We start from the raw sequence: 25,864 nt of genomic DNA, 5'->3' as shown, positions 1-25,864 counted from the left end.
ACGTGGATTTCCATTGGTCAATTGGGCAAAACTGAGCTCAGTGCAAAAGTGATATCGACGACATTTCCGTCGATATCAGTTTTGATATCGACGACCTCTTTATTGCTTCCCCACTTCAAAAACAAAAACACCTAAATTTAAAAACAAACAAATATATATGAAAATGTAATTATCCCAGAATTTAGTTGAGCAAGTGACTAAAGACTTTTTGAAAGGAAAGACATTTTAAAATACTGAAAAGTACAAGAAAAGAGTGAACAAAAAGAAATAATAATCAGAGGGAGGGATATGAAACAGCCAAAACTGAGACAAATACTTTTGTAATTTCTTTACAGTAAATACAAAATGTCCAGAGAATTAGCAATATATCTAACATTGACTGACTGTGTGATGATATCTTCTGCTATTGGTCTGTTTCGACAGTGATATCAAAATCTCGACCTCCTGTCTCGATTTTGATATCACTGTCTCAACAGACCATAGCAGAAGATACATCATCACACAGTCCGTCAATATTGGGTAATATATACATGCTGTGCTTAATAGATTGTATGAACTATCAGGAAGTATACACGGTAATCGTTTTATATACTTTCTGTTGTTGTATTACTCAGAAAATAAGTCACAAATCAGAGTGACTGAGTATGGATGGGTAGGGGGTGGGGGTTGTGTGGATGGGGGTAGGTGGGAGTAGCCTGAGACGAGGGGTTTGAGGAGTAGGTGTAGCCGGTAGAACGTACGTGTGGGCGCGAGCGCGTGTCAGTACGTGTGTGTGTGTGTATATGTATGTGTGTGTACGTTTGAAGACTTGAGATATCAACTAAATAAATGCGACTGCCATTTTTTTTGTATGAAAACAAGCCTGACTTCGTGTACCAAATTATTATGTGCCCAACGCGGCACACTGACGCGGCACACACGTACGCACGCAAGGGCTCACTGTCACCGCCCGCACTCCACCGGACCTGCACCGGCACACTGACGCACGCACGCAGTCACGCACGCACGCGCACACATACACATACACATACACACATCAACGTGACACACACACACACACAAACACACACAAAAGCCAGGCCGCCACACACAGCAGGATTTCAAATAGCCTGAAGGATTTTGCACCGAAGGATCGCAAGTTTTATCCATTGGACCTATGGTGCCCAGCCTATATTGGCTGATAATATATATATATATCAGTTTATATGATTCACTGTCTTCAAAAGCCAGGCAATCCCTGTTTACGGGTGTGATTCCCTAACTGAGTGGAGTACCCGTTTGCCGAGCGTCATTAAAAGCGTCAGTGTTGTCTTTTAACTTTAGTAAAATACACACACACACACACACACTGGCACACGCACTGACTCGCTGACACACACACACACCGGCACACACTGACACAGACACCGGTACACGGCACTCAGTCACACACACACACACACACACACACACACACACACATACACCGTGGGACACACACACTGACCCACTGCACAGCCGTGACACACTGACACACACTGACGCACTCTCACACACACACACTGACACACTGGCTGCACACACGCTATGGCACACAATGACACGGTCACTCACATACACTCACACACACACACACACACACACACTGACACACACACCGTGCACACACACGGTCCCACACACACACTCACATACTGACACAGGCTGTGACACCGTGACCACTCTGACACACACACACACCGTGGCACCCGCTCACATGATGACACATGCCTGTTGCCAAGTTTCTGCGTAAACGCCGGACAGACGCGGCTGACAATTCTGTTTTGTGTGTAAAATTCGAAAAACAGATGTAGACTGCTAACGTTCCGGCCAAAACTTTTGAATATAAAACAAGTCGCGTAAGGCGAAAATACAATATTTAGTCAAGTAGCTGTCGAACTCACAGAATGAAACTGAACGCAATGCCATTTTTCAGCAAGACCGTATACTCGTAGCATCGTCAGTCCACCGCTCACGGCAAAGGCAGTGAAATTGACAAGAAGAGCGGGGTAGTAGTTGCGCTAAGAAGGATAGCACGCTTTTCTGTACCTCTCTTTGTTTTAACTTTCTGAGCGTGTTTTTAATCCAAACATATCATATCTATATGTTTTTGGAATCAGGAACCGACAAGGAATAAGATGAAAGTGTTTTTAAATTGATTTGGACAATTTAATTTTGATAATAATTTTTATATATTTAATTTTCAGAGCTTGTTTTTAATCCGAATATAACATATTTATATGTTTTTGGAATCAGCAAATGATGGAGAATAAGATAAACGTAAATTTGGATCGTTTTATAAATTTTATTTTTTTTTACAATTTTCCGATTTTTAATGACCAAAGTCATTAATTAATTTTTAAGCCACCAAGCTGAAATGCAATACCGAAGTCCGGGCTTCGTCGAAGATTACTTGACCAAAATTTCAACCAATTTGGTTGAAAAATGAGGGCGTGACAGTGCCGCCTCAACTTTCACGAAAAGCCGGATATGACGTCATCAAAGACATTTATGAAAAAAATGAAAAAAACGTTCGGGGATTTCATACCCAGGAACTCTCATGTCAAATTTCATAAAGATCGGTCCAGTAGTTTAGTCTGAATCGCTCTACACACACACACACACACACACACAAACACACACACACACACACACACACACACACACACACATACACCACGACCCTCGTTTCGATTCCCCCTCGATGTTAAAATATTTAGTCAAAACTTGACTAAATATAAAAAACCTGATATGCCGCTAAACCGCGTTCCGGCCAATCCTACTGACCCGGCGCAATTGTTCAAGTTTTTCAAACACTTCTTTTTACATTTAGTCAAGTTTTGACTAAATGTTTTAACATCGAGGGGGAATCGAAACGAGGGTCGTGGTGTATGTGTGTGTGTGCGTGCGTGCGTGCGTGCGTGTGTGCGTGCGTGGGTGTAGAGCGATTCAGACCAAACTACTGGACCGATCTTTATGAAATTTGACATGAGAGTTCCTGGGTATGATATCCCCGAACATTTTTTTCATTTTTTGGATAAATGTCTTTGATGACGTCATATCCGACTTTTCGTGAAAGTTGAGGCGGCACTGTCACGCTCTCATTTTTCAACCAAATTGGTTGAAATTTTGGTCAAGTAGTCTTCGACGAAGCCCGGACTTCGGTATTGCATTTCAGCTTGGTGGCTTAAAAATTAATTAATGACTTTGGTCATTAAAAATCGGAAAATTGTAAAAAAAAATGTTTTTTTCTAAAACGACCCATATTTACGTTCATCTTATTCTCCATCATTTGCTGATTCCAAAAACATATAAATATGTTATATTCGGATTAAAAACAAGCTCTGAAAATTAAATATATAAAAATTATTATCAAAATTAAATTTTTGAAATCAATTTAAAAACACTTTCATCTTATTCCTTGTCGGTTCCTGATTCCAAAAACATATAGATATGATATGTTTGGATTAAAAACACGCTCAGAAAGTCAAAACGAAGAGAGGTACAGAAAAGCATGCTATTAGTAATAATGCTATCCTTCTCAGCGCAAGTACTACCCCGCTCTTCCTGTCCACTGCCTTTGCCGTGCGCGGTGGACTGACGATGCTACGAGTATACGGTCTTGCTGCGTTGCATTGCGTTCAGTTTCATTCTGTGAGTTCGACAGCTACTTGACTAAATGTTGTATTTTCGCCTTACGCGACTTGTTACATTTAGTCAAGTTATGACTAAATGATTTAACATCGAGGGGGGAATCGAGACGAGGGTCGTGGTGTATGTGTGTGTGTGTGTGTGTGCGTGCGTGTAGAGCGATTCAGACCAAACTACTGGACCGATCTTTATGAAATTTGACATGAGAGTTCCTGGGTATGATATCCTCAGACGTTTTTTTCATTTTTTTGATAAATGTCTTTGATGACGTCATATCCGGCTTTTCGTGAAAGTTGAGGCGGCACTGTCACGCCCTCATTTTTCAACCAAATTGGTTGAAATTTTGGTCAAGTAATGTTCGACGAAGCCCGGACTTCGGTATTGCATTTCAGCGTGGTGGCTTAAAAATTAATTAATGACTTTGGTCATTAAAAATCTGAAAATTGTAAAAAAAATTTTTTTTTATAAAACGATCCAAATTTACGTTCATCTTATTCTCCATCATTTGCTGATTCCAATAACATATAAATATGTTATATTTGGATTAACAACAAGCTCTGAAAATTAAATATATAAAAATTATTATCAAAATTAAATTTTCCAAATCAATTTAAAAACACTTTCATCTTATTCCTTGTCGGTTCCTGATTCCAAAAACATATAGATATGATATGTTTGGATTAAAAACACGCTCAGAAAGTCAAAACGAAGAGAGGTACAGAAAAGCGTGCTATCCTTCCCAGCGCAACTACTACCCCGCTCTTCTTGTCAATTTCACTGCCTATGCCGTGAGCGGTGGACTGACGATGCTACGAGTATACGGTCTTGCTGCGTTGCATTGCGTTCAGTTTCATTCTGTGAGTTCGACAGCTACTTGACTAAATGTTGTATTTTCGCCTTACGCGACTTGTTACATTATGAACTCATTTAATGGACCCCTCATCCGGGTAGTTTTATGAAATTTAATGAAAAGGAGAATCAAAATCTGTCGTAGTAACACTATGCCATGTAATTTAAAGATAGACTCTCTATCATACACTCACGTCAAGTCTAGCGAGTATGGAAAGCCGTTTGGCTCATAACCTATACGCGCGTAATAAATAATTCATACGCGCGTAATAAATAATTCATACGCGCGTAAGAAATGATTCATACGCGCGTACTAAATAATTAATACGCGCGTAATGATTGATTCATACACGTGTAATAAATAATTCATACACGTGTAAGAAATGATTAAATACACGTGTAATAAATATTTCATGCGCGTGTAAGAAATGATTAAATACACGTGTAATAAATATTTCATGCACGTGTAAGAAATGATTAAATACACGTGCAGGAAATAGTTTATACGCGTGTAAGAAATGATTAAATACACGTGTAGGAAAAGATTTAAATACACGTGTATTTTAATCATTAGATACACCTGTAATAAATTAAAACTTGAATCGGAAAATATACGACTTGCAAAGCAACAACTCTCGTCTATTCTACTTCCGGTTCGCGCGCGATTGATCTCTCAAAATGGCGACGCCGCTAGAGGGGATTTTTTTGGATCAGACCCGCCGAAAGGTGAACCATTGCATCAATTTGTTGCAAACCTTCTAAAGTGACATTGACGTTTGCCGCTTCCGCCATCTTGAGCTGTAAGCGTGCAAAGCGAGGCGATGAAGACGCATAGAGTGTTTTTCATGTGGATTCCCAGTCCGAGTTTTTAAGTCGCTTAACCACGTGACTCCTGCATTTTTAACGCTTGTATGAAATATTTATTACACGCGTATTTATTCATTTCTTACACGTGTATGAAAAATGTATTACACGTGTATTTAATCATGTCTTACACGTGTAAGAAATGATTAAATACACGTGTAAAACATTGTTCATACACGTGTAAGAAATGATTAAATACGCGCGTAATAAATAATTCATACGCCCGTAATAAATAATTCATACGCGCGTAAGAAATGATTCATACGCGTGTACTAAATAATTCATACGCGCGTAATGATTGATTCATACACGTGTAATAAATAATTCATACACGTGTAAGAAATGATTAAATACACGTGTAATAAATAATTACACGTGTATTTAAACATTTCTTACACGCGCATGAAATGTTAATTACACGTGTATTTAATCATTTCTTACACGAGTATGAAATATTTATTACACGTGTATTTAATCATTATGCTATTCCATAGCATAAGAAAAAAGATAAATTACACGTGCAATAAGAAATAAATACACGTGTATTAATCATTTATTACGCGTGTATTTATGTTTTATTACACGTGTAATGGTTATGAGCCAAACGGCTTTCCATAAGCGAGGCCGCCGGACAGCAGAGAGCCATGCAGTGCAATGACTAAATCTGCAGCGGCTGCAACCATTACTCTACACCCAGCTGCTGACAGAGATTGAATATATAGGCTACTGCCAAGCGAGCACAATACAATTACACAAATCTTTTGACAAAATGTGTCCATTTCTTCATGAAAAACCGTAATTTGTTTACTGTCAGCAAAATTCACGGATAGGTTTAGGCGCAGCTTTCCAGTAAGCTTACCTAGCAGACGACAAGAAACTTGCTGTCACGTGACACAATAAACCGGCTGTTCTCTGCGTTTTGTGCGATCTCTGACTGTAAACAAATCCCTTTTTCAAAAGACCTCTTCCCATCAGAAGCTAAGTAGCATTCGAAAATAGTCTGGACAAATTAACCACCAAGCTACTCGTTCATCACTACACTGAGTAAGCACATAGTGTGTCAAAATCCGGATCTTACCCGCACGTAGGCGGGGGTATGCGCACACGATCTACTCGCTCGATTGTCCCGAGCCTCGCCCAATCCAAAACAGTGTCTTCGGACATCTGAAGAATGTAAGCAGACGAGACATTTGTTTCATTCCTGTTCGTTCCAAACAAAGTGCTGCGAGTTCTGTGACTACACGATGTGAGTATTTACGGATTTTACTCATTGTAATCAAATATGAGGTGATAGTTTTAAATTCTGTGTCGGAATACGGCATGACCGCTACGAATAGCGAATAGGTGGGTGTCGCCATGTTATTTTGACTTTACTCTCTTTGCCTTGTTCCTCGTATCGTAACACACAGTCGGAATTACACACCTGTCATGGTCTATGCGTTGCATGTCAGCGACTTGTGTAGTCTCCCTGTTGTAGGCATTGGCCAAGCCAAGGTATATACAATATACCTTTACCAGGTTTTTTAAACGTGTACAATTGCCAAGAATAGAACAGTGTGTGTGTGACTTTTTAATTTGGCCTTGTGTGGGGATGGTATAAATACCAAACTTTGTGCATGTGACAGTCATTCTGTAGGGTGGGATGCCTTTTGTGTCAGAACTTTTTTTGTTTCAAGGCAGGTCTTTTCTGCTACTGTTTACGTTATTTATCGTGTGTGTAACTGACCAAACTGCAAGTGCAAGCAGATAATATGACATGAGCATGACAGTGGTACTGGTAGGTACAACACATGTATACAGGTTAACAGGTAAATTTAATAAAAAAAAAACGTTCTTCCTTAATTCCTTTCATTCCCAGATACACTGTTTAAGTGCCCAGCCCAGTTTCTTGCTGACTGTGAAGTTAGACCATTTGAAGTAGCATATATTTGCATGTACATATATATACTAAATGTTTTATTGTATACATATATATATATATATATACCTGTTATGGGATAGTGTTAGTAGTTATAGGTATGTGATGTGTGTAATCAAAATCAGGCAACCCAGAATGTTGCTTCAGAACTACTCCTCGTAACAGGGGGTAGGATATATGGCAGTCAATGGACACGATGATTTCAAGATTAAAACTATTTTTTGTGTGTCTCAAAATTTACGTCACAAATGTCACAAGAAACGGCACTGCTGTTACTATATATTACTTTTGTTTTCTAACGGCGAGAACGACATTTACATCAACCGCTTAATAGTCTGTGCCGAAAAACGACATCCGGGAAGACGAGCGAAATTGCAGCCAGGCGTCAAATTCAATGTAGTGATCGCGTCACACCAAAATTAAATGTTACAAGAAACAGCACATCGTTGTACATGTAAATCCATTACTTTATCTAATTTAATGTTTCTGATCAAGAAGTCAAAACAAAACAAAAGCACACGACTGTGTGTAATAAGGGCTCTGGATAATTTCAGATGTTTCTCCTTACAATACAAGTCACATGTGACGCTATTGTCACAAGAAACATTAAACATGCTTTTTTTCTCCAACAAAAGGGTTTATGATTAGAAAAACATTTTTTTGTTATTTAAGGTTCTTCACATTACTTAATTTGGTGCTGCTTTGACTCCCTCTGTGGATAAAGGATTTTTTTTTTTTTTTTAAACAGATGTTTAGCCAATTTTGAGATCAAAGTTCACTAAAGCCTTTGTATATTTTGCAGACAAATATGTTAATTCGAACAAAGTGGGATATTAAAAAGTTTGATCAGGAAAAAGTAATGTTTTGTGGAGTGCATTGTTGCATAAGTGAAAAACTGTTTTTTCAAGGAACATGATCTGTGAGCACCTTATTTGGGTATGAATGCAAATTAGTCCATCAAATGTTTTTTTATCTTGGTTTTTAATTTAAATGAACTAAATTCTAGCACTGAAAATGTTGTGCGTCACGAGAAACAGTTTTTCAAGCAACACATCAAACACTAATTTTTCATTATGTCGACAATCTGCAGTCTTTTAAATGAAAAAAAACAACCAAAAGACATATTGAGAAACCCAAAATGAAAATTCAATGTCCTCTTGGGCACCTTTTGGGAGTTGCCCATATAAAATATATAAATATATATATATACAGCCCTGATATGAAGTTGCATGTTTGAGTGACATTAAATAATACGTGTTGTGCTCTAGCTGCCCTGGTTTTGTATCTACTGTTTCTGAGATTTGATCGTACTGTATTTCACTTGGGAGAGAGAAAATTGACTTGTGGCCTGTTACACCATGGCATTTTAGTATCAGCTACTGCCACATTGTGGATATAACTATCTAGTATCTTTATTCATGGTTCCCACTACCTGCAATAGGTCTACCACAAAGCATAGCCTGTGTTGTCCCCAGGTTGGGTATTTCCCCTACCCCTTGCTCATACATCCCCCTCTATCCTTCCTGCAGTGACTCAACATCAAAGGAACAGATATGTCCTGTTGGTGTGTATAATTCGGTTTACCTGTGGGGCATGATTTAGGTTTTAAGGGGAATTGTTCCTTTCAGTAAAATGCGCTTTTCAAAAGATGAAAGCTGCTATCTTTTGGATTATATAAAATTTCTTCTCTCATACTCATAGATCTTCCTTTCCCCGAGTGACATACTGTTATTACTATGCACTGTGTCTTGATACAATTAAGTATTATACTTTATTCCAGCTGTACGAGTGCATAGCTTCAATAAGTGCACTGAAGAGAATATAGTGCACTCGTGTGCAGGGCTGATAAAATTAGAATTTGTGCTGAGAGTCACTAATGATTTGTAAGAAGAGGCCTGCTGTTTCATTGAATTCAGATTGTAGTTCAGCTGTTTGATACGAAAATCATTCACTGTAGTAATAATTTGCATTGGTCAGGTATAGAATGGAGTAGACAAGCCTACATCAGCTCATATTTTCACCATCCATTTGACAGGTTGAACTTTCATTATTCACTCTCGGAAGAATTGGGTTTTTTTTTTTTTTTTTTGGGGGGGGGGGGGGGGGGGGGTGTCACCTGAGTAATCCGTGAGTCTTGGTAATGAGAAGTGTTTTGTCTGTTAGGATGGACAGCCATGATTCTTCCTTTCATAAACAAAGAACTTATGTTGAGTTCTTTTCAGATATTTTTGAAGTTAAAGGCACAGTAAACCTCCCGTAAACCATCACAGATACGGTCAGGCTTTTACACACAGTACAAACACCCTTTCATTTAAACACTCACCGATTGAGAACATCCTAGGTGCCCTCCGTAAAGAGCGAACAATTTTCAAAGAATTTATTTTTGCGTGGTTTATCTTACCCCTGAGCCATCGTGAACCCGTGTGATCCAGTTTCCCTTTTTCACAATGTAGTCGTCAGTTAGTCATTTGAATGCGACTCGGTGTCAGCTTATCTACAATAGCACGTTTTTATGCACGAAACAAACGGCTGTGGTTCACAAGAACTCTAGCGATGGCTTTTGACTGTTGAGAGGAACGGCGATATGCCGCATAAACCGTCGTCTGCTACGACCCTTGCGTGACCCTGCTTCCGGGCTTTTCTTTTTTCAAACTTTCACAACTTCGAATTGCACTGATCTTGTCTTGATGAAAACACGCTGTCAATTTATTATTTAGATTTTAAAAGTTAGGTCTAGCGCAAAAACGCACCACGGTCCAAAAACTTTCTGATTATCATCGATCCACGGCTATCGCCAGTTTAAGGGAAGTAACTCATTTTTGACCTGAGTTCAGGATGGGTCCAAAAAGTGTTCGAGACAATCTGCAAAATTAATTCTTTAAAAATTGGATGTTCCCGTTTGGTGAGCGTTCAAATGGAAGGGTGTTTGTACTGTGTGTAAAAGCCTGACAGTATCTGTGATGGTTTACGGGAGGCTTACTGTCCGGGCGTGATTTCCGGGATATTCATAACAGCCGTCCAGCACCAAAACGAGGCGCCATTGTTGTAAAGGGCCAAGTCCACGAAAATAAATTCTTTGAAAATTTCTCACGCTCGACAGAAAGCAGCCAGGATGTTCCCGTTCGGTGAGCGTTTAAATGGAAGTATGCTTGTACTGTATGCAGACGCTCGGGGAGCTCTGTGATGGTTTACGGGAGGCTTACTGTGCCTTTAAAGAGCTTTGAAACTTGACACACTTGGTTTTGATGACTTGTGTGCATGTCTGCACGGTTGACTCTCATCAAATGCCAAGACGACAGCGATGTCGAGTTTGAGTCACAACATGGAAAGCAATTTTTGATATCAGTATTAGGGTTGATATAAATTTGTCAATTCCAGTGAGATCCGATCCCCACAAGCAAATGCCTTGAAAATTAAATCCAGCATCCAGAAAGATTACAATAGTTATTTACTGGTCTCACAAGCTTAAAAGTTACTGTGTACATCTATTTACCAAACAGAGCAATCACCTCAATCTCCTCTTACACCCCCCCCCCCCCCCACCACCCACAACCAGTGTCTTGAACAGAATAGTATATATTTTGTTCTTGCAAGTTCTGGGGAGAATCAAGCACATTAAGAGAGGAACATTTTTAAGTCTTACTCATACTTCATTTTTGCATTAAGAAAGGACTTAACTAATGCAATGGGCATTTAAACTTTATGGTTCAGAATAGGCCCAACAATGGTAACTTCGAATTTCAAGGGTAGTTTGTCTTAAACATCGCTCTCAGTTTTCAGTGAAGTATAGCACAGTAAAAACAGGATCATACGGTTCACAATACAATAACAGTAATAATATTCATGACTTTCCATTAATGGTTTATGCTCCTCAAAGTGGTGGCTCATCATTCATCATACTCATGAATGAATAGCAGTTTTATGAATAAATACCTCAGGAGCTATACTAGGTTGTTTTTTTTAATACATATGTACTAAGATGGCTATATGAATGCATGCTTTGTATTTGCAAGCCTCAGTATATTTTGAATGGATTTGTCTAGGTCAATTTTGACAGTGATTCATCAACCATTAGCAAGTTATATGGTAATTTTATTAGTGATGGGGTATCCTAGTAGCTCTTTTTTGTACATACATTAACATATTAATGTGTTTAACACTTTCTGCATCAGCATGATCTTCTTGTGTTAATGGTTGTTTACGGGTAACCTAATGTGTATAACGTAGAGGTGGTTTGATCTGTTTCTGAGCTTATACCAAAGTTTATTTTTTATGTTGGCAACTCAGTACATAGGGGCAGCGATACTTATTACACTTGCAAGATTTTGTTTGCTGATATTCAATTTTTATTGGCATTAAATGTACTTTAGCAACTGAAAACATTACAGTAGTATAATTTACTAAAGAAGAACTTTGAGGATATCTAATTCCTTGGTTAAAGTAAACCATCAGAGATCCTAAATTCCTTATTACAGTGCTCAGATTCAACCAAGCACATGAACAAACACTGTGTGCTGTGAGTGAACTTGTCCATCCACTTTAAAGAAAATGATGGTTCACTGGCAGGTTGCTATATATATATATATGTGTCCAGTCAGTTAAAAAAAAAATCTACGGGATAATATATTAAATAAAGTTCTTGTTTTGGGTTGTTGTACTTGCCTTCTTTTAAAATATTTCTGACCAGTAAATGCTTGTGTGCGGATGTTCATGGTTGTTCTGGCTGTTACAACCATCATGCATCATTTTTTCCCGACTCATTTAATAGTAGATTACACAATTTTGACATTATTTAAATGTAATTGTTCATGTTGTTTCAGAACTGACTGAGTGAGGGAGTTGGATTATGCCAGGTCTGAATCCAGGGGAGATGACTGATTACGGCCGCTATGCAGGTCCTGATCACGGGTACACAAAGTAAGTATGCTGTTCAAATTGTGGTTTGGGGCAGTTGTCAGTAATATTTTCTTCTCTCTTGGTTGATCGGGTGGTTGCCCTTCTTTTTCTGTCTTTCGTTATTTTAGTGCCTTGATATCTAAGATACATTGCATCCAATGGTGTGTGTGTGTGCTTTGCTTTAGTGTTCAGGTTTCTTTGACTAAATTCTTACTGTTACAAAAAAAACCCACTCTCCCCTCCATGGAACAGTTAGGGTGAGACAGCCACAACCTATAGGCTATAGTTACATATTTTAAACAAAGACCGATGTGTACATCTATGCCAATATCTTGACCAAGCAATGAATGGGTTTTTTTTCTGCATATATACACACAAACACTTGCATGTGCATCAATTTGCAGTTATTAATAGAAAATTAAATCTGACGTTGAAATAACATCTGTGTGTGACCTGACCACTGGCATGTGTTTTTTTCAGTGGACATTTTAATGACCATTATAGCAGTCGAGACGATGCATACAGGTAAGTAGATATTATAAACGTTTATTATTTAATCACGTACCTACAGATTTCACCCTTATTTTGCAATTTAGACACTATTTAATTCTACGTTAGACTGCGTGTGTGTGTGTGTACATGTTTTTGTGTGTGCCCATGTGTCACTATGTATCTGGAGGGCGGGGATGTACTACCTAACCGACTTTTCATATGAGGACCATAATTCTACAAATTTGGTAATGTAACAATGAAACTGGAATATTTTTCTATGTCAAATCTGTATTTGTCTGATTTGTTGCTGCTGCAAAACTGTCTAGTCAAGGTGATGTCATAGGTATTTATTTCTCTTGAAGGAGATATCAGCCAAACCTAATGTGATTAGATTTAACAGTTGTTAAGTTCATCATTAGAAGAACTATTAGAAGTGAGAGATTTGGTGTCAATGAATGCAAAAATCTTACACCTTGCCATTGTCGATTTGTGCTTATAGATATTTATTTTAAATGATGGAACCATCCCAGTGACCGGCACGGTTGGCCTAGTGGTAAGGCGTCCGCCCCGTGATCGGGAGGTCGTGGGTTCGAACCCCAGCCGGGTCTTACCTAAGACTTTAAAATTGGCAATCTAGTGGCTGCTCCGCCTGGCGTCTGGCATTATGGGGTTAGTGCTAGGACTGGTTGGTCCGGTGTCAGAATAATGTGACAGGGTGAGACATGAAGCCTGTGCTGCGACTTCTGTCTTGTGTGTGGCGCACGTTATATATATATGTCAAAGCAGCACCGCCCTGATATGGCCCTTCGTGGTCGGCTGGGCGTTAAGCAAACAAACCAACAACCATCCCAGTGACTGAATGAAGTTTTGGAGACATTTTTCTTCAGTGTTGATTGTTTCCCACCTGCCCTTTTCCTTGTTGTTCAGCTCCGTTTTCAGTAACCTTGAAAAATTATGACTTTCTCTTTGGGGTGTGATATTTTGTTGTCACCATTTGATGGTTGACTTGTATTGTAGTATTCCCCTGAAAGCGGCGTATGGCTGCCTGAATGGCGGGGTGAAAACGGTCATACACGTAAAAACTCACGTGTGCAAATGCAAAAACTTGAGTGAACGTGTGGGTTTCAGCCTATGAACGAAGAAGAAGAAGTTTTGTAGTACAAGGTAATGACGAACTTAACTCATTTTTCATGTCCTCGTTGAAGGGTCCATTGGATTGTCTTTTCCTAACACTGCTACAAGTGTGATTACGTTGTATCAGATGTCGCAGCGTGACCATACGTCTGATTAGGTTCTCTTGCGCCTTGTGGGCTATTTGCCATGAATAAATCATGAGAGTGATTGACTAATGGGGTTTTGTGTGAATAATCCAGTGTTTTTGATATGAATATTATGGTGTCGGGAAGGTACAAGCAAAACTACATGTAAGTTTCAGTAAACGTTAAAGTAAACACTGAAGTTTAGAGTTCTACTTCAAATGTATCGATCAGCTTTGATTTAAATGTGGTGCATTATATTATCGATTCGATGGTTCTAGACGTGACACTCTGTGTAACTTTTATTGGCATGTTTATTGACAGAAAGATACATGCCTTCCCGTGTATACGATCGTGTACACTAGCACAGTTCTGTCTTTTTTTTTAACAGGGAATAGGAGCATGCGTCAGTCATCCACTTGAATATATGTATACCGACAAATCAAGTCTAATTGCTTTACCCCCCGCGGGTTAGAGGGAAGATTTATAAGAGGCGACTAACGGATTCTGTTTCTCCTTTTACCCTTGTTAAATGTTTCTTGTATAGAAAATAGTCAATGTTTGTAAAGATTTTAGTCAAGCAGTATGTAAGAAATGTTAAGTCCTTTGTACTGGAAACTTGCATTCTCCCAGTAAGGTCATATTGTACTACATTGCAAGACCCTGGAGCAATTTTTTGATTAGTGCTTTTGTGAACAAGAAACAATTAACAAGTGGCTCTATCCCCCCCCCCCCCCCCCCCCCCCCTTTCCCCGTCGCAATATAACCTTGAACGGTTGAAAACGACGTTAAACACCAAATAAAGAAAGTCTAATTGCTTTCTGTGGCGTGCCGGATATGACGTTTTCCTGAATTAATTGTGCACATTGGCATCAATGCCTGTTACAAAATTAATTTGAGTAGCCAATATTTTTAAATAGCACACTATAAACTCTTGTGGCGCTGTGAATCGTTCAAGAAAAACACTCCTTCGGTCCACATTCCTATCCTTTCTCAGTTTCGTTTGCGACAGTTCTACTCACACCGCTACTGGGGATTATAAACAAGGAAGCGATACCCTGTGTCAAGGGATACCCTTTGGCCCTACCTAGTTCCACACAATCGACATAGGACTGAGGGCTATGGAGACAGTGTCCTAGTTTTTTGGCTTTTGTGTCGCAGTCTTACCATGCACGTATGGTTTCTCCCAGGCTGTACACTTGTCACTCAAAAAAGAAGGGTTGGAGATAAAATCCTCAAGGAATTAGGAAGACGTAATGGCAATGTGTATTTTAACATAAAAATAAAGAATTCAGAGAAAAATTGGAGACAGCGGTGCGTTAGCTCTGTCGACTTTCCTTAGGAGAACTGATGCAGTTCATTGGAGGTTCACTTATGAGCGAGACCATGAAACCTAAATTCGCTACAAAGGACTCCGTGAGCTGTTGGAAATAACACATGCTATTTTTGGTCACAATCTCAAGGAACACTCCTCTTCGTGTAAACATGGATTGGCTTATCGTCTCAGATCTTGTCAGGCATTTATTTTCATGGGATAAAATCATAATACGGAAAAGGAACTCCGAACTGACACGATCACGCACCTTGTTTAGTTGACCCATTCCCTCCCCTGGGAGCAGAGTCCGAGATACACTGTACTGACATGCATTGGAAAAGCACTGCATTTCACTTTTCGGTGTTACATTCAGCACATTTCGTCGACACACTAATGACCTTGTAACACTCCACATTTTTCCCCCGCGGGTTAGGGGGAGTCCCATATTGGTTGGGACGAGAAAGAATTTACCCGATGCTCCCCAGCATGTCGTAAGAGGCGACTAACGGATTCTGTTTCTCCTTTTACCCTTGTTAAGTGTTTCTTGTATAGAATATAGTCAATTTTTGTAAAGATTTTAGTCAAGCAGTATGTAAGAAATGTTAAGTCCTTTGTACTGGAAACTTGCATTCTCCCAGTAAGGTAATATATATATTGTACTACGTTGCAAGCCCCTGGAGCAAATTTTTGATTAGTGCTTTTGTGAACAAGAAACAATTGACAAGTGGCTCTATCCCATCTCCCCCCTTCCCCCGTCGCGATATAACCTTCGTGGTTGAAAACGACGTTAAACACCAAATAAAGAAAGACTCCACATTTTACGAGTTTATATGAACTTGCTCTTCCAGGTCAACGTTTTGATGTCGGTTGTACACGGGGATTAAGTTGTGGATGACTGATTATGACGCCTCCCCTAATGTGTAGGAGTGATTGCGGGTGATTAATGTGTGTTTTAATTTTGTGGCCCAGTAACAAGGCAGATTAGCCACTGACTAGTTTTAGTTGACGAACTGTCGATGGTAGGATACCTTCACCGAGATGGCAGAGTTTTTCTTTGGAATGGACGAGTAGGTATTATCTTTAATTCTTTTGAAGTCCGAGGGCTGGCTGTAGTTTTTGACTATGCGTGAAATGCTCTTTTTGCGGTGTGTGTGTGTGTGCGAGTGTTCACTGTCACAATATTTTTTATTTATCGGACTGTAGGTGTACTTTTTGTAGTGGTTATTTCTCCCAGCAGGGTGGCCATCAGCGTGGTAGATAGTACATGGAAGCTTTAGCCAAGGGACTGTTTATCTGTCCTCCTCAAAGTGACTATTCGGTTACCTTTATTTTCACTATCACTAATTACAGTGAATTAAAAGTGGTAGGCTAATTGGGTTATAGGGAAGGCGTTGCACTTAAAATCACCCGCAGTTCATTTTCTGCAGCGGACCCATACTGTGTTGATAAATATATCATATTCTCATATTTTTGTTACTTAAAGCAATAGGCCTTTGCAAGTCACGCCGTGGCAGTTGCTGGTGTCCAATTTCTTCAAGCACGCGAGCGTCACATTTGTCCGTATTATTCTTGTTATTCAGGTATCGGTCTTCGGTCGCTAAGGCGTAGATCTTTTTATCTGACGCATTGATGTGACCCCTGGCTGGTTGATTGTTTGATAATTTTGACATGTAGGAGTTTTTCTGACAGAACCTTTTTTTTTGTAGCCTGAACATTTGGACCTACTCATATTCTCAATCGAGGTCAAGCTGACCTATTGTCATATGTGTCTGGGAACAACGCTGGTATGTTGTTGTCACAAGTTGTTGCCAAGTTCCTTTTGTTTTGTTCGTTTCATTGGCCGATATCCGAAAGTCGTACGATCGTTTTGATGCCCAGTAGTAACTGGTTCAGCATGTATGTTAATTACTTTTTTAACAAACGTTTTCCATTGGTAACTGTGGCAATCACAACCAGCCGGAGATTTTAGTCCTGTTTTTCAGCCAGACAGATATGTTATGAATGTCAACATAATGACACGAAAGAAAGCCGAATGAATCAGTGTTAGGGCGGATCAAAATGGAAACGCATGGTTCGCAATAGAGGTACAATGGAACCCCCCTTTTAAGACCTCCAACAATCTGAGAACATCAGGTCTTAAAAGGAGGGGGTCTTAAAAAAGGGGTTCCACTGTAGTCAGGTTTTGTTCCGAATCAAGATTTCAAGATTCTGTGTCCGTGTGTCTCTTGCTCCTTACTCTCAGTGCTCAGTCGTAAAGAGCCCCCTTTAAGGCCACTCTCACCACCACCATCAGCAGCAGCAGCAACAACCATCCTGAACTCAGGTCAAAATGAGTTCGGCTCATTCTCTCCCTGACCGGACGCTACAGTCCTACGCGAATCTATCAAAACAAAAATACGGAGTTATCTCCCATATGGTTTTCGCGAGCATGATCTAAATTTGAGATCAGTGTTCGCGAGACGAAAATGATTGCAGATTGGCCGACTTCGACAGTGATCTCCGTTCTGTTCTTCACAGTTATGATAAAGACATCGTTCTAAGGTAAAAAAAATAAAAATAAAAATAAAAAAAAGTCGAAATTTTGGGACTGCTGCCGGAAGGAGACGTAATATATGGTTTCATCACTGTCAACTGGTTACAGAAAAAATCGTCTGCTCCAGTGAGCGCCGAAACCAAACGGTTGATTATCACGTGACACTTTTGCCATATTTAGAGTTGTTTGCACAGTAAATACAGCCGCGAAAAATGGCTCGCTTGAAACTGTCTTACATATCAATTCCTTTGTGTAATTTAAAAATTAAAAAACACCATGTAAAATCATTATCGACGATCGCGAATCTGCTTATATCAATAATACATTACAAAAAGCTAAAATTCGGTTTCCTTGCCAGACAAGGAAACTCAAGGCATCCTGTCAGGGAGAGAATGAGCCGAACTCATTTTGACCTGAGTTCAGGATGCAACAACAACCGTCTTCGCCCTCTAGGTCTAGGTTTGATCTCGTGGGGTCGTGTTGACAACCTGCAGGACCAGTGAAACCTCTGAGACATTCCTCGCATCCTTGTCGCCACGGACCTGTGAGGTCTGTCCGGTCACTCGGGTCAAGGCACTGCTCATCCACTTTCCCCGCTCTTTGAAGTCTGGGCTCGGGCCGCCCCCAAAACCGCAGATTTTGTAATCATGAAGAGAGGATAGCGATGAATTAAAACTCATGTCTGTCTCGTCGTCGGGGAAGTGTTGGGTGTTATGGGGAGGTGGGTGGCAGGGTGTTAAGGGGAGGAAGGATTGGATCTTGGGAGTCGTGCAAAGCCACCTGCAAACCCAGACTTGCAGTCGAGGAGAAAAACTCCCCAAAGTCCCCAGACCGCAGACGGATTTTGTAACCAGGACCGGAAGACAGCGCTGTAGCCGCCCCTAAACCGCATACACATTTAGTAATCAGGGAGAGGACAGCACTGTGTTAAACGTCATGTATGTCTCGCTGTCAGGATTATAGCGAATCTACATAGCTTCTCTCCCGCAGTGGGGCACTGCGGTTATGAAATTAAAAGCCCCTCCTGTTTTTGGAACCGCAGGAGCTTTCTAGTTTGCTGTTAGGTAGATTTTTGGTTCCTCTTTCCTGTCATGCTCTCTTTTTCTTCATGAATTCTTTTCTTTTTTCTGCCTTCTTGCTCATTCACCTGTATTTTTTCCAAAAATCTCTTCTCTTGCCGCTTGTCTCGCGATTCATGTATAGTTTAATCTGTTAGTGTTCTGATGTAAGTCCAGCAGTAGATAGGTTAAGCCTATTTTAACATACTGGAAACTGGTAATCTTCCAGTAGGTATTAATTTAGTTTTACTAAAGCCTGCTGGGACACAAGTAATGGGTTAGTGCATTTGTAAACAGGAATCGCTTGACAAGTGGCCCCCTTCATCCCCCCCTTCCTCGTCCTGATATGGCTCTGCGTAGTCGGCTGGACGTTAAGCAACAAATAAACAAACAAACATAGCTTCTCCTTTGGGACAAGAGGACGTTTATTTCAATGAAGAAAACGTCGTCGGTGCAGTGGGGCGAGGGAGGGACGGAGGACGGTTTGGGTCATGGTTTAGGGTTGCATAATCAAGGAAAGGAGCTTTATTTGATCATTTCTAATATCCCCGTAGAGGTCCTGTTACAATGGGAATCTGATTGTTGGGACAGAGAGCTTTGTGTTTGTCCTTTTGATTCGTATCGTCCGATGGGACCCCTTCCCACACCAGTTTTGATTGAAGAATCGCTGTTTCTCATACTTGTGTAGTCCGATTTTTTCGCATTTATTTTTTTGTATTATTTAAAAAAAAACTAAATTAAAGCAATGAAAAACGCCAGTTTTATTCAACAACTTTGAATAAAATCGTACCTATAGCTGTGCTCAGAGAGCGGGAACTAGCCAAGAATGATGACGATGACGACAACCCACGAATGAGCTGGTGTGTTTAATCCAGTGTCAAAAACATAATGTTAATAGCTGTAGTAAAGGTACCGTCATATAGTCTGACATGTGCGATTCACGACGCTGTGGTCTGTGTGACCACAGGTACACCACTGTCTATATTTCTAGCATCAGTGCCGTGACAGACGGTAGTACTTATTATATTTATAGTATGTCCGCTGTGCCATAGTAGGAAGAGCAGGTTTCAAACCAGATCTACAGCATACCCCAAGGCAATCACACAAGGGTCATTTACGGCGGGTAGTTACTGTCGAGTTATTCCCGACGACACCTCTGTCACTGACATCTGCTGATCTCTCCTGCTACGTCCAGGATACGCCTCACGGTCGTTAACGACTGAAAATGTGTTTGCTAAACAGGCGTCTACAGCAACATGTTCAGTTTTTTCCCCTGTGCTAATACGTTCGGTCATGGAGTGTTTTGGTGGGATACAATGCGACAGGGAGAGTTTTAATCAAACTGGAATGATGTTGGGGTTGTTTCATCATCATGAACTAAGTGTATGGTGACAATGTTTTGTGGGGTTGATTTGACGTCAGTTGGGTGAATACTGCAATGTTAGACTTGCTCGACTTAACCGAGATTATCTGTGACATTGACAAGACAGAAAAAACTTTTTAGAATTAAAATAACTTTGCCAGGGGCAGTTAATGGGTTCTAAACATAACTGGGTATGTTGTTAAATAATAGAGCTCAGTAGGTGAAGTCGATTTCTTCAGCTGAAACTAGCCAGCACAATCTCATCCATAAATACACACAATACAAGCGACTTCGCACTCTGAAAAAAGTGGAGTGCAGTTACTCTTTCATCAGGCGCCTTGTTGTTTTGCTGGTGTCTTCTGTCAACCCCCCCCCCCCCCCCCCGGCCCAGGTGAAAGCGAACTCTTCTCTCCGTGTGGAGGGAGAGAGGGGTTGATGGGGACGGTGAGTCTCAGGTGTAGTCAACCTGCCGGGCGACATGATCAGTGGACGGGCTGACTTCTGCCAGCAGCGATCTGCTCCCTGATTTACTGTCCTACAACCACGCCCTCTCTGTCCGGGCGTTCATGGTGTCATGTTCATTCAGAAAGTGTCCTATACTCTATCACTCTGTAAGTGTGTGTGTGTGTGTGTGTGTGTGTGCTGTTTTCTGTTTACCCTGAGCTGCTTCTCTTCGGCTACCGTATCGTTCAAAAAAAGTGGCGAAGCACTGGTCGGGACTAACTTTGAGATCGGGGATAACATTCCTTTGCATTTTATTTCACTAGGATTTCACACCCCTATGGTTTTTATTGTCGCGCCGGTGGTTTTTTTTTCTCCAAACGTAGGAAAGAAAGGCGTGATACGGGGAGTGAGAAGCCTTTTTTTGCAGGTGTGTGTTGGGGGGGGGGGGGGGGTAAAGTAAGTATAACACAATATAACAGGAGCAAGAACTTCATTGGTTGGGTGGGCATTCAAAATCTGTGAAACGTGAACAAATCCCATCGGTTGGTTTATAACCATTTAATCCCCCCGCTCTCTCCCCCTCTCTCTCCCCTCCCTCCCCCCTCCCTCCCTCCCCCTCCCCTCCCCCTCCCCTCCCCCTCCCTCCCCCCTCCCTCCCCCCTCCCTCCCTCCCCCTCCCTCTCCCATTCCCTCTCCCCTCCCAGTCTCACTGCAATGACTGTGTAAGCCTATCACGAGGCTGCGCTTGTATCATTGGGAAATTCCAAGTGAACAGCGAGTTGGACACACCTGTTACGAAATCCTTCATATACCCGGCAACGGGTGTTGCCCAGCGCTTCCGTTTTTTGTCCTTACCCCACCCAGTGCATAAAATCCCAATCCATTAGGTCTTCGTTTACACCGGGTGGACAAGAGGAGCGCAAAACTGCCCAGGTGTGAATACGTAAATACCTGAGAAATCACGGCCCAGGAATCGTAATACGTAGACGTCGCTTGACCTCATTTTACCGTCTGCTACACGAGTCGAGTGTTACAGGAGACTTATTTTGTGCCCGAGCAGTGTTGACACTCCAAGACTGATTCTTTCTCTGAGACCGGTCAGTGTACAGTGTGCGAGGATCTTGTTACCGGTTTCTGGGTCTGGCTCGCGAGCGTGTGTACACAAAAGTGGGAATCGTATTTTGGAAGGAGAGAACGAGTGCGAAGAAAGAATCTAGGCTGAATACAATCAAGGGATGAGATTAGTAGAAGGTTACGGTTACGCGGCGTGTATATATATTACTTTCTTCCCGACCTTCTCCCTGTGCTCTGTGGAAATGAATGCTTTCTTCTGGCTCGTTGGCTTTATTCGCTAGACAGTTCATTGTTTTGGAAGACGTTTGTTTGTTTAACGCCCAGCCGACCACAAAAGGCCATATCAGGGCGGTGCTGCTTTGACATATAACGTGCGCCACACACAGGCTTCATGTCTCACCCAGTCACATTATTCTGACACCGGACCAACCAGTCCTAGCACTAACCCCATAACGCCAGACGCCAGGCGGAGCAGCCACTAGATTGCCAATTTTAAAGTCTTAGGTATGACCCGGCCGGGGTTCGAACCCACGACCTCCAGATCACGGGGCGGACGCCTTACCACTAGGCCAACCGTGCCGGTTTGGAAGACGTGCCTCTGTGATAGTTACAAAGTGTTTGTTTTTTGTAGTTTGTTCATTTTGTGTTCGTATTGTGTCATTTATTTATTTTGTTGTTGTTATCGTCGCCGAATGGTTGCATACTTTAGAAGTCGTTGTCAAATGTACCGTAAATCGTGAAATCTTGTTACGTTGGGTTTTTTTCTGGTAATGTTGCGGGACTAACTATCGTCTGTTGCGGTGACCGTGACCTTCGTTCATGTGCGCAGTCAAAGGCGAGCACGTTGTACACGTCAAGAAGGGCGGGTCTGACCGCTTAGTAGCTTGCTGGGTTTCTTAATTACCTATTGTACTTAGTACAATGCACTCAAAATACGGCCACTTGGTACAATACACTCAAAATACGGCCACTTGGTACAATGCCGCACTCAAAATACGGCCACTTGGTACAATGGACTCAAAATACGGCCACTTGGTACAATGCACTTAAAATACAGCCATTTAGTACAATGCACTTAAAATACGGCCACTTGGTACTATGCACTCAAAATACGGCCGTCCACTTATCGCGGATGTATCGAACGATGTTCGAAGATTCAATCTGTACTCCTATCAGGTGTTCGTCAGCACCAGATGTAAAATGTTGACCGCTGACACGCTTGTTCCTCCAACAGCCTTGAACAGCAGTATTAAAATTTCGAGATCTTTTACATTCTTTTATGTGATATTGATGTTAAAGTGTAGTTTGATATGGATAGATATCTAAGATCATTCAGTTCTTCATTCAGGTTTCTGAGTGTTTGGATGTAGTATTTGTGTCAAATTGCGGTTTGATGTGGATTTATATCTAACTTACCTCAATCTTTTTATGTGTCTGACTTTTTTTGTGCGCTGAGTATGTCAGATTAGCTCCACGCCTTTAACCACTTTTGAATCCTCCCTTTTTTCTCTCATGATTTGGAGTTTACGATCCTGTTGGGCACCTACACGAATGCTATATATCGTAAGTCATGCATAATAATCCATCGGTACTGCCATTGTAAACCGATACTGGTACTGTCATTGTAAATCTATTTTACTCCAGCCATTCAATTCGTATTCACGACTTCGCGTCAGTAACTAGGGAGCCATTCAGGGTCAGTGGGGTGCGCAGTACGGTACATTTTGACTTCTTTCGACGGTGTTTTTAATATTACTTTTTGTGTGTGAGGCTTGTGTACGGTTTTATGGGTCGGTAGTAGAGATCGCCATGGTCGGTACCAGTTTGACCTGGTTGTCTGACTAAATGAAGTGTTGCGTTTTGTGCCGTGAGTTTGGCGTGATCTGAAGGTAGCCTAGCTGTGCAACGAAACCTGTGTATTTGTGAATAGAACCTTGATGTCTGAAAGCAGTCCCCCTAAATAGCTAGCTTAAATTGGATTTTTGCTTTCGGTGAAAAGATGATGGTTCTGTTCTGCAGATTTTAAGTGCAGGGCAAAAACTTGTGAGAGCTGGCCCAGATCTAGTCACGTCCGAGTCGAAGGTTGGATTTAGTCTTCGTTTCACATGCACAGTTTGAGAAAACTTGAATAACCAAGCGCGCCAGACTTATTGCGTGGTATTTCGGTGACCTGCTTGAACAATGTTTGGGCATTGGTTTAGTTAAGCCTAAAAGCCAAAGAGCGACAGAGGTTGTAATTTTGAAGAAACCCAAACCGGTGCTGGACCAAGTGGCTCAGTCTTTTCATTTTCGAATTGCTTTATTATGGAAGATAGGTAGCGATTAGTATTCTCATACATATTTCCGGGCTCACTGTGTTGTGTAGATTCTAACTTGTGTGCTTATAGTCTTCTAACAAATGTACGTTATTATTATACGTAACCTATAGACTCAAATACTGGAACATGTTAATATTGACTTAAAGTTTGCGTTTTCTAGAGAACTGGTAAGAGTATGTAGGAAGGGGAAATGGTCGAGATCTGGTCCCTGGATTTTGATTATTGCAAGCTTATATTATGATTTCGCGTAATCTGTGGATGTTAGTGAAACTGTTTCAAAGACAAGAAAAGTTGATTGTGTTTGTTATAACGATCAGGTCCAGGTCTGCTTCCCACAACTCGTCCACGTTTGCGCTTTGATTTAAAAACAAGGTTTTTCAGTGTCGCCCTGAGTTTTGCTGATTTTTATCTCAGCACATTTTAACTGTCAAATTTCCCAAAGCGTCCTCTATATTAGGAGGTCCAATTGAACCCGAGTTTCCATTCCTGTAAGAAAACTGCAGCTGAAGAAGATCGACTCAAGACAAAGAGTTACGGCGGCCTCTCAGTTTTTATTCCTGAGTGCTTCTGCTTATATATTCGGAGTGAAGCATAGTTTAGTCTTCAAATAAACTACACGCTTACGATGACGAGCCACACCGAGAGCTGAGATGCCTGTGGAGTTATAGACATCATTAAAACTAAAGGGGAGACTCATTGAGCTTCTCTGATGTGTTTGACATCCCCTGTCTGGACTACACCACGACTTTTCAAGGCTTTAACGTAGTGGTTGATATGTGGCGCTCTTCCCAGGTCGTGCATTAGGAATAAGGTTATAACTTTCATCGCTGGTTGTGTTGAAAGTTTTCTTTGTAGTTTTGATCTGTAGTACCATACAATCATTAATAACTGTGCTTAACAGTTCGGAACGGGTGGCTTGTATGGTAACAATACTTGAATGTGTTTAATGTACGAGTCTTTATGTTGGTGGCATAGTGCCTGGTAGCGTGAACTGCTGGCTTGAATGTTGAAACTTTGAAAGTGTGAAGCCTCTGATTTATTTACAGTGTCGTTTTCAGGGCGGGAAACTGATTTATGCAAATTGTATGTGTGATGTTACTTTTGATCTTACTGGAAGCGGAGTTTCTTTTTGTGTGGAGCACTGGTTGGCGTATACCAGAGGATAGCTAACCGTGTGTGGATTGTATTGGCTGATCAACCAGAGAACCAGTATTGGTTTCACCTGCTGATGGCAGCTGTGGACATCTTTTTGTCAAATGCCTTGCAAGCTCGTTGTTCTGATAATTATGCCAGGTTTCGCAACGCTGGCACTGTGTGACTAATAAACTTACTGTATCTTTGAATAAGTGAATCAGAAAGTCAGGTCCGTGGTAGGTACAGTGTTACTTATGTCAGATTTATTTTACAGTTTGGAGAGCAACGCTAATCTGAAGCGAACGATCGAAAAAGCGTTTGGCGACGCTCTGCTAAAAAGAAGAAAGGACACAATTTGATATAGGTTCGTTCATTGGGATGACTGCATGGGCGTTGTTTAACAGTTGTTCCTTAATTTGGAGAACTGCGTTGGTTCGTTTGTGCAGTGACTTGTTTACTTTGTTAGGGCACGTAAACATTGTTGGTCCCCCGCAAGGAGCAGGACGCACTACAAGTTGTTGGTGAAGTAGATTGAGAAAGTCAGTGGCGAAAGGCTAGGCCTGCCCGCCCACTTCTCTCTCTCTCTGTCTCGTGCTGGAGGGATTAGGCCGTGGTGACTTTTGGCCCTGTGGCAGTGGAGCTTACCTGTCATTGTCAAAGCCCCGCGAGCTGTTGACCTCA

The 25,864-nt window shown here is 41.1% G+C and overlaps 1 protein-coding gene and 1 long non-coding RNA gene across 3 annotated transcripts in view; one reads left to right on the top strand and one right to left on the bottom strand.

Moving 5' to 3' along the window:
* LOC138971193 (uncharacterized) overlaps window positions 1-25,864 on the bottom strand; it is a 666,631-nt gene that overhangs the window by 496,993 nt on the left and 143,774 nt on the right. The window lies entirely within an intron of this gene.
* LOC138971173 (epidermal growth factor receptor kinase substrate 8-like) overlaps window positions 6,496-25,864 on the top strand; it is a 137,275-nt gene continuing 117,906 nt past the window's right edge. For both annotated transcript variants that reach the window (XM_070343815.1, XM_070343811.1), the window contains exons 1-3: window positions 6,496-6,628; window positions 12,121-12,217; window positions 12,677-12,721. In XM_070343815.1, the coding sequence (XP_070199916.1) occupies window positions 12,147-12,217; window positions 12,677-12,721 (116 nt within the window). In that variant the 5' untranslated portion in view covers window positions 6,496-6,628; window positions 12,121-12,146. The remainder of the gene's footprint in view (window positions 6,629-12,120; window positions 12,218-12,676; window positions 12,722-25,864) is intronic.

The sequence above is a fragment of the Littorina saxatilis genome, linkage group LG7, assembly GCF_037325665.1.
Source record: "Littorina saxatilis isolate snail1 linkage group LG7, US_GU_Lsax_2.0, whole genome shotgun sequence".
In the NCBI taxonomy this organism is placed as follows: Eukaryota; Metazoa; Mollusca; class Gastropoda; order Littorinimorpha; family Littorinidae; genus Littorina; species Littorina saxatilis.
This window is presented reverse-complemented; position numbering and strand designations above follow the sequence as displayed.